At 40.5% G+C, this 10,184-nt stretch overlaps 2 protein-coding genes across 2 annotated transcripts in view; both read right to left on the bottom strand.

Moving 5' to 3' along the window:
- Positions 1 to 912: 912 nt before the first annotated feature.
- Positions 913 to 6,905, bottom strand: tmem135 (transmembrane protein 135). The gene is made up of 15 exons (XM_060056882.1): positions 6,722 to 6,905; positions 6,029 to 6,156; positions 5,705 to 5,797; positions 5,562 to 5,595; positions 5,084 to 5,149; positions 4,880 to 4,926; positions 4,705 to 4,746; positions 4,393 to 4,593; positions 3,838 to 3,907; positions 3,572 to 3,739; positions 2,838 to 2,901; positions 2,659 to 2,735; positions 2,418 to 2,516; positions 2,258 to 2,325; positions 913 to 2,166 (listed from the first exon to the last, which is right to left on the bottom strand). Exons 1-15 carry the CDS (start codon positions 6,857 to 6,859, stop codon positions 2,028 to 2,030), a joined length of 1,434 nt encoding a protein of 477 aa, XP_059912865.1. The 5' UTR covers positions 6,860 to 6,905; the 3' UTR covers positions 913 to 2,027.
- Positions 6,906 to 9,393: 2,488 nt separating this feature from the next.
- Positions 9,394 to 10,184, bottom strand: part of hephl1b (hephaestin-like 1b) — a 16,837-nt gene continuing 16,046 nt past the window's right edge. Inside the window, exon 20 of the transcript XR_009526651.1 lies at positions 9,394 to 10,136. The gene's annotated coding sequence lies outside the window, so the exon portion shown is untranslated. The remainder of the gene's footprint in view (positions 10,137 to 10,184) is intronic.

Raw genomic sequence — 10,184 nt, 5'->3', positions numbered from 1 at the left:
TATATGCTCAAAAAAACAAAATTCTACGTAGTTATCTTTTTCGGAAAGGCCGTTCATTTACACTTTTACTTTGAAAGAAAATAATCCTTGATCCTAAGTGACGTGTACTAACATTCTTCCGGTACATTTTGTGTCATAAACTTCAGAGCTCTGATCAACTTTATCCACGTGACGGATGTGTAATAATAAGAATAGATATTATAAACATATGCAAATGCTACCATCGCAGGGAAAAGGGATGTATCAACGGACTGGAGTAGCCGTTTTACATCCACCGTTATTATATGCGGATATGTGTAATATAACATTTGATCGTTTAGTTTTGTTATAAATAATATAGGCTATATATAATATATGTCCGTAATAATTATGTTTTACGTTATGAGCGACAATCAAAAACCGACGGTATGTCAATGGATTTTATATATTTTAACTTTTTTGTGGTGTTTTTTTCCTTTTCCAAGGTTCTGACTTTGTCAGTCAGAACTTAAAAATGCAGCATACCAGGAATACAATGGTTAAAATATAAATCTCCCAATGTCTGTGGGCTCAAGGGTGGCAAGTGTGAACATGTTACAGGTTAAAGTACTTTCATGAGGTCAACTGCAATATGTTATTACATTTATCTGTAGAAATCTTGACAATATTGTAACATTGACACTATCAATGCCAGACAGTGTTACTTTAATATCAAACAGGTCTTTAGAATAACAAGCCATACATTTGTAGTTTCAATCTTGCGATCATGCAAAAAAGGACAAATAAACACAAATACGCAATACACCTCATAACAGTTCTTTCCTCAGCGATGAAAAAAACCTAGCATTTCAACAGCATGCTTTCACTGTTGAAAGCTGCTTCTATGAAACTGACGATTGTGCACTACTCCCATCAACGGAAACAGACAACCAGTAAAGAGAGGCTAAAATATTTATTTAAATTCACAGATTTTATAGGCATTTATACCGATCATACACACAACAATTATTGTATAGGATTTAGAACTGTTTTTAGTGTCGATGACTTTCTCCTTGGTCAGAGTGTATTTGTTGCCAGATCTACTGGTACTGCTATAGCTGTTCTGATTTGGTATAAAACCTACGTGCCTGAACAGAAATCACAGAAAATTGCATTGTGACCCTAAATTACAAATACTATTTAAATTCTGCTATGAATGTAAATCCATACAATGGTTGTCTTGTAAACTGTACAAATACGACTTGTATTTGAAAAAATGGAATTACAAAAAATAAGTTGTAATGTATGTACTTCAAAAAGGTATTAGTTGTAAGATGTGTTTATAAAAGATAAATTACACTTTTATAATCAAGTTAAATGTCATTGTGAAGATTTTAACTCAACACTTTTACAACAAATCATGATCAAAAATTTGAATGAATACAAATTAAAATGGTTGCAAGTGATCTTCTGCAGAGAAGTATTACATCATACTACCTCGAGACTACACTGAGGTCTGTCTCGACAAGGTAAACAAACCAAAACAATTCTTAAAAGTTTTTTTACTAAAATCTATCACTAATTTTATGGATTCAAGCAGTCTTCAATAAATGTGTTTGTATCGCCCTACCACTGCATCAATAAACATGATGTAGTTCAAGTATTTCAGTCAAGCAATAAGTGCTTTATGATAAATGCTACAAACTTATCCACTTGTGATCTTTTATCCAACACAAACAAGACTCACTGGCAATCAACCACCTGAATTATTTTTAAACCTATTCAGCCATTCAATATTTTTTGCTGTTTGATCTATTTATAGATTCATAGAAACATCTTCAATCACACTATATGTAAAAGTCTGTGTACTCCACGACAATATAGAGAGCTGGTTACGCACACCTCAATCCTTATTTTCACTACACAACAGCTCTTCCTTTCAACAGCTGCTGTGTTGGCCTGCAAGAACAGACCAGCTCTGTGTTTGGAGGAAGTGCTAAAAGGTTTTTGGTGATCAAAACTCCCTGCTCTCCCTCAGCCCGCTAAGACCTTAGCACGCCTCCCCCATATCAGCCCAGAGTAGTGTCACCCCCCGACGGCAGCAGCGTTGTGATGTGAAGGGGGTTCAGCTTGGGAATGACTCCTCCAAAGTCCTTTGAGGCCTGGGTGCCAAACACATCCAGCACCTGCCTGTTCATCATGGCGAACCTAGACACGAAGACCAGGAGATCAAGAAACCAGCCAACCACTTCAGCTGTGAACTATTCTACAGACCGAGCAAAGACAAGCCTTGACATACCTGCCCTGGGTCAACCGCAAAAGGAACTTCCAATATGAAGGCCTGAGGTTCTGGACTTCCATCACAGCCTGAGAGGAGATTACAGTACAAAAAGTGGTCATAAAACTCTACGAGCAGCAAGTGGTCCAATTGATTGATTGGGTTTGTGTGTGGGTTTTACAGCCTGAAAGCAGATGGCTGTAGAGATGGCGTAGAGGACTGTATCTGCATGAGGAAAGTAAGGAAAGCGGCCAGCCTCGATGCCTTTGAAGTACATGGTCTGGACGGACACACACACACACACACACACACAGTCTGAAATCACTCGGAGCATTTTTATTATCTCAACCATTGTCTCTCCTCTTTTTGTTGAAAATATTATAAAAGGGTCTTAATTACATGTTGACATTATTGTTTTTTACCTCCACAAGCTTCGAGAAGAGGTACATGGATATTGAAGTGCTTTTGTAGAAGAACATTGACGTGCCAGCCAGGAAACCTAGAGGGGGTGTGAGGGGGGGTGGGTTAGTGTTTGTTCTGAGGAAGAACTGAGGTGTATGCAAAGGTAAGTGTATGTAAGGTTTGTGTCACCAGCACTCACCAGCTATGAGTGCATGGAACTCGTCATCCACATCCCGCACCCAGCGCAGAAGGCAGCTTGTTCCCTGGGGTGAACAAATTAAAAAACAAAATCTAGGTGATAAAGGGAGAACTAAAAGGAACTCTGAGAGCATGCGTGAAAACACTAATACTTAAGAAGGCATCATTCCGTGTTTTGCTTTTGCGGATATGAATCCGCACTAATGGGTAGGAGAATCACATTTTGGCCATGTGATTAATGGCCAAAATTAATCACAAGGGGGATATCTGCCCACCAAAGTAATAGTCACAGGGGTCTAATCCATGAATCAAGGGACGCACGTCTTCAGGTTGATAGACAGAAAATATTTGTGAGCTAGCCCCATCTTCGTTCCAGATGTTTTAATCCCTCTGTGGCGGATCGCGCAGAAAACACCTCATCCAAACATCGCACCCCTGTCGCACCATGCCGGTTCATTCTTCTTCCACAGCTGCCGATTCGGCTCCGTTACTACCTCCACTGCCGGCTTAAAGGCGGAAAACCCATGCCATTCCATGTTTGTACTATTTATACAGAAAGCAAGGGAGAATAAAGCTACCAGATTCCTGCCATGAACAGGCTGGGAAAACAGGGATTAGAGTCTTCAGCCAAATTAGGCCATCTTTGGAAAAACAATGGGTGAAAGCCGATGATGAATACATCACCGACAGAGATGAAAGGCCTTCAGAGGGGGAATAAAGACAGAGGAGGGATACCTTGTAAATACTGACGAAGGAGCCCAGGAAGGCCCCCAGCTGGAAGTTGTCCTTGTTGTAGAGTAAGGAGAGAAGGCGGGACGGCTTGGAGAACATCTGTCTGAAGGCCGACGGCACTTTGAGGCAACACTGGATCAGGTATCCCACGCTGAACATCCTAACAAACCCCTGCGACGGCAGGACACCCCAGGGGTTACAGATGAACCCCTCCTCACATGCATGGATAGGCTTATTGGATGATAACAATACTTTGGGAGTGTGCTTACTTTAACACAGTAGGACACACAGTTGTCATGGTAATGTCTACAACATCGATGTCTAGGTCCACGCTTGCATCTGGAGAAAAAAAATGAGATGAGTGCTCTTATTTCCACTACTGCCCCTAGAGGAGAGAGTACAATTTCTGAAGTCACATTTTTCTGACACAGTGTAAGACAATGAACAATGAATGATTATTACATTCACGTCTCAAAAAAAAATATTTTTGTTGCTGCTCGCAATGTTATTCTAGAAGTAGTTTTGGTCTGCATGAGTTTGACTATATGTATGCTTGTTTCCAATGGCGTTCTTTATGTACATAGGTCATTACTGCTTTTTGGTGTTGCAAAACTATGTGTCCTTCTTCAATCTTTAAACTTCATACCGTGTTCTGCTTTTTCTTTGACGTATTTAAGGAAGCCTTTTTAACACCTTGGCTATTACTGGCATTTTTTTACCCTATGTGTATTTGCTCAGTCCCGTCTCTCAAATATACTAAACTAAACAACAACCAGCTCATAGGTTACAGACAACCTGTTTCACCTCCAGGGCTGTTTGCTTACACTGATTCCAGCAGCCGTCGGATATAGGCCAGCAGGCCAGGCCGGCCTGAGCCCGGGCGGCCTGGAGGTGCACTCTCTATAGCAGCAGCAGCAGCCGCCGCAGCGGCGGTGGTGGTGGGGCTCTCCACGGGCGTGTGGGAGTCCTGCTCAGACGGCCCTACTAAGGCGTGATTTGGAATCTCTTCCTTCCCAGCGATGAACCTGGGGGATGATCGCATACCATAGTAGCATCAGCTACCACAGCTCGTGCACACCTTGCGGGTACTGTAGCCGGCAACCACGACGTTACTTCATTAGTAAAAGTAAACGTACTTCAGTGCAGAGAACGCAAAGCCATTGAGACCATCTTTACACCTGTAAACAGAGAAGATCTAATCAGAGGAATTTAAAACACACAGAACAGACTCACTGAAAAGAGATTCAGCCATCCAAATCCAACTGGCTCCTAGATTATTCTGACCTACAAACTGCTCTCGGTTCTACTGACCTGAAGAAGAACATGTAGAGGGATGCAGTGATGCAAAACAGCAGCACCTGGAACACACAGCGGTCAACGACTATGGACAAGAAGTACAGTGACTGCATCGCTGATGATTCATTCTTGCATCATGGTTTATCATTCCTAATGAATCAAGAGCAAATTCTGCCCGTCCACATTGATAAAGCTATAGCGGACGACTCCATACTGTACCTCTCCATGTTTGAGTGGGTTGATGATGCCACGCGTCACTGCCATGCGGAACAGGGTCTCCGTGGCCTGAAAACAGGACGGCAGATGCATGAGCCAAGAGAGGGAACTGGTTCAAAACAAAACACCAAGCAGTTTTGTGTCTAGCAGTCTAGACACAAAACAATTATCTAGACACAAACCAAGAAGCTTTATATTAATTAGGGATAATTAGATCTTTTCATTTATTATAATATTTCCGGTGCAGAGAATAGGTATTCTATATCTCTCCTGTCCGGCTATATGTCAGTGTTTCCCCTATATGGATCCAAAAGTGCGGCAGTGCCTCCCATTTCATTTTGAATGCACCAGAGCCCTACTGCAATAAGCAATCACACTTAAACCTCAACAACGCACAACAGCACTGTGCACACGCACATCAACACTGTTTAAATGTGTAGCAACAATTCTTCCGAACTCTAAACAACAGAGGCGTTCTTACCAGATTGGTCATGTAAATTGTCAGGAGCCCTCTCCTGGGATGGGAAATAAAGGTGTTTGATTAGTAAATAAAAATTGAGTAGCTAAACAGAAACTTAATAGCAACAACGTCATTCTCATCACAAACATTATTTACATTCTCACCTGCTCTTGCGCTCGATGAGAATAGCAATATAGGAGGCAGGAAGAGCTGCTCCAAAGCCCGCAGACCATGAGTTGAACCCTCCCAAGAGTTTCCTTAAGGGGCAACAGCAGGAGCATTAAATCATACAGCTGACGCAGAGTCCGACCAATGCATTGTATTCAAGCACCCAGGAAATCTTTGAATCTCTGAATGAACAACATTTGATGTAGGACACAGCCAACAAATGGATGGCTCAGCACTTTAATGATGTTTGAATGAGATTAGAAGTGTGTGTGTGATGTGTAAGTGTGTTCATGTGTAAAACATTTGGGGAATGTGCCAACCTGAGAATGCAGAAGAAAACAATGTAAAGTCCTCCATTAGCCCCAAGGAAGGTGGTAGATAAAAGGATCTCAGGAACGAGTCGTTTTTTGTAGTAATCCTTATTCCTTTTCCTTAAAATTGCTGCTATCTGCAACGTTGACATGGACCAAACAGTGCAGTATCCACCAGGGAACAGAAGACACCATTTGTCAATACTAGTTCTAGTTCTTCTTCGTGTGACAGAATTCTGCTGTCACTCATAGGAGAGGTCATGAGATACTTCATGGGAATGTCATGGGTGAAGGTCTTTATCAATTGGAAGAACATTTACCACGTAATATGCATACACGGTCCGTGCTAGTAGACATGCAGCAACAAGGTCAAATCGGTAAAGAATGCAAGCACAAGGGTAGACGGACGATTGTAAACTTTAAAAGGTGAATGACAAATCGTAAACGTTATGGTGTAAGTCATTGGCGTCAGCCAATTGCTTGATAAGCTCATCGAAAAGAAGGCAGATCAGAATGGGTTGCAAAGTTTGTCTTTGTATATATGCCGCTGGCTAACATTTTGCAGGACAGTATGCCATTCACAATGAACACAATGATCCTGACGAAATGCGTTTAGCCTACCTATCAATATGAGTTCGCTAACCGAGCGTTAGCTGCTAGTGGCGACAAACCACAAACGCGCAAATTACTATCAGGACTTACCAGATAAAGCGGAGCATAAATCTTAAAAGACACCTCCAGTGCCCCCCGTGTTACTTCCAATGCAGACTGCACACAAGACGGATTCCATGTATGACCAATTTCATAGCAACTGTGTGGTATTTTGCTCAACACAGCCATGTCTGCAGAAGTTGCAGAATTGTTTTTCGACGGGAAGACGATTGGTCCAAATGGGGGAGGAGCTTGTCGATATTTCGTCAGAGTGGATATATATTTATCTATAGTTATATTTTATTGACGTCTTGTTAATGTATTTATATATGTATATATATATATATATATATATATATATATATATATATATATATATATATATATATATATATATATATATATATATATATTTATATATATATATATATATATATATATATATATATATATATATTTATATATATATATATATATATATATATATATATGTATGTATATATATATATATATGTATATATATATATATATATATATATATATATATATATATATATATATATATGTATATATATATGCATATATATATATATATATATATATATATATATATATATAGATTATAGGGCATTAATCTAATCAGAAAAGTAATCAGAGCATTGAATACCCTTGTAGAATGTGCTGTAGATACTTATTATCGGCAGTTTCTACACTACTGTCAATGATTACCCTATTACACCATTCAAGCTTCTCCCCAAAAGAGGCTTGCAAGAGGGACACTAGTATTCAGATACTCACACATCGAGCAATTGTGCTTCCCTTTCTAAAATTCTATAAATGTGCCATAATGTGCTTGGTATCTGATATGGCTTTCCCACAGGAGGGCTTTGTGTTTTGAAATGGGCTAAAAATGCATAAGTGACAACATTCCCAATGAAAGGATTTTTGAATAAAAGTATTTGAGCCCTCAAGATAATGGCCCAGCCTTCACAGAACACCATTCAGTTGGAATTACACATATCAGCGAATTATTGAGCTATAACACAATAGAAGCAACACAGGTACCTTTGATATGGAAAATATTTGTATGCATTTTTTTATAACTTGCTTTATCCATTCATTTATCAATAGCAGTCATTATTATTTAAATACAAATAATTTTGAGGCCAGATCCACCAAATGCCTTATTCTACAACTCAAGAGCACCAATACTCTTACATCACACATTGCATTTATTTCCCCCTTGCGTTCAACAACAAGGGCTGACTGTCCTTGGCTGAGATTAGAATTTGATGTGAAGAAACCAGATAGCGAGAATTGTGCCTGATTCTGATTCTCTATGTTTATGGGTCAACTGATTGGTGCCGCTGGTCATGTGACCAGTTAAGGACTCAAAGTTCAGCAGAGTTACAGGACGTGTCAATGCTTTGAAGAAGTATTTATGCTTTTATAGCACATTCCCTCGTACAAATTACGCTTCAACCTCTCTCTCTCTCTCTCTCTCTCTCTCTCTCTCTCTCTCTCTCTCTCTCTCTCTCTCTCTCTCTCTCTCTCTCTCTCTCTCTCTCTCTCTCTCTCTCTCTCTCTCTGGAGAGAAATAACTTGCAATATAACTTGTGAAATAGGGATGCACACTGTATCCCATGCCGTGTCCAAAAAGTGATCTTTATTTGTGTGCAGGTACAATTGCAGAATGACCACCCACTACAATGCCGGGATGAGGCACCAGTACCAGGTGGGCCGATGCCCGGGACGAAATGTGACAGAACGCCGCCAGGGTAGTCCCGCATTTCATCAGCGCTGAGGAGACCCAGTGGGACAACTTCCCCGATAGTACCTGGGAGCTGAGGAACCACCCCCTGGACAGGTGTGTGTGAAGAGAGAGAGAGAGAGAGAGAGAGAGAGAGAGAGAGAGAGAGAGAGAGAGAGAGAGAGAGAGAGAGAGAGAGAGAGAGAGAGAGAGAGAGAGAGAGAGAGAGAGAGAGAGAGAGAGAGAGAGAGAGAGAGAGAGAGAGAGAGAGAGAGAGAGAGAGACAACAATTACCCAGCAAGCAATATAATGATCCTCTGTCCGGCCTGGCTGTACCACCTGACCAGGCCGGCCCTTTGTCAAGAGGGGCAGGGAGGGACTGGAGGACGATTGACATCCACCTACACTGCTGCCATTGTCTCTCCTGACACCAGTGAACCTCAACACCACCTACCAGTATGTTTCCTTGTGTTCTTATCCCTCATTTGCCAGTTGAAGATGACATATTTCATTAAGCATTGGTGTCCACAGCAAAGTAGACAAAATCGATGTGGCACCCTGTAATAGGATAGTATAGGCTGGTCAGCCAACGACGGGTAAGATCTCAGGTGAATCATGGGGACAACCTGCGGCAGTCACAGTCACGATTACTCAGCCTAGGTCAGGAGAGATGACATGGGTTTCCAAGTGAAAAATATGTGCTTCTATGATGTGCTTATATCTTGTATACACTTCTGTATGTATTAAACTGTATAGCTTTATTAAACCTATTATCCACCTCGCTTAACAGAACAGCAGAACAATTTCTGCAGGAAATGCATTTTCTAGTTCTATGTAATAATTGTTAAATGTCTGCAATGTCTTTGACCTCACAGGGGCCAGTTCTACAATACAAGAGACAAGAGCTGAACGTAAACCACATCGTTCCTCCAAACCCCAGTGTTCCGAAATCAACATTCAACTGAACGAGCACTTAGATATTTAACATTTTATTTATAGAACATATAAGGACACAATATCCACCAATCTCTTATTGTATTCCCATTTGCAACCTCAAAACACTGCCTTCAACTGTAAATACATTCTTTGCGAAGCAGAATTTCTACAATCTTTTTTTTTTTTATAAATAAATGTATTGTACTGTGTATAAAAAAAAACAGTGCTTCCGTATTCAATCACTCACTCTTATTCAAATATGCAATATGTTATGAAGAGGCAGTATATAATCATACAATATATAATAACAATGATTATAACATGTACAAACAAATAACTAACCATTCACTTCTTAAAATGAACATATTTCTAAAGAAGAAAACAGGAGTGATGTTGCTAACCGTATCTACCAATGCATTGGTGTTGGATGTTGGTTCATTGTATGGCTTTCAGATTACGATACATGGCCTGGTGCTCCATGCTACCATGCAGGAGATCTCACTGAGTGTGTCTGGTGATGGCTGGTTTAACCTGTACCAATGATGGCTTAAAGTGCAACAGGTGTTCAGCCTCACCCAGCTCCAGAGTCCAATCAGTCTGACTCGGGCCAGGTAAAGCAGCTTAAACCAGATGCTGTCCCTCTTTCCATTTTTCTGTGGCCGTCCCTCTTGTTTTTCCCTGTGTTGGGTCTTGCCCCCTGCTGTAGGGGGAACTTCCAAGATGTTCACAATTGTCCTGTTTTAGCTTCCCATTTGTTTTTCAAATTTAGTTTCGCAGACACTTTTTTTTCAAATCTATTTATTTCAATTTCTCTTCAAATCCGTCTGT

Source organism: Gadus macrocephalus, chromosome 7 (genome assembly GCF_031168955.1).
Source record: "Gadus macrocephalus chromosome 7, ASM3116895v1".
NCBI classification, from domain to species: Eukaryota; Metazoa; Chordata; class Actinopteri; order Gadiformes; family Gadidae; genus Gadus; species Gadus macrocephalus.
Note: the sequence above shows the minus strand (reverse complement) of the source record. Positions and strands in the feature narration are given on the sequence as shown.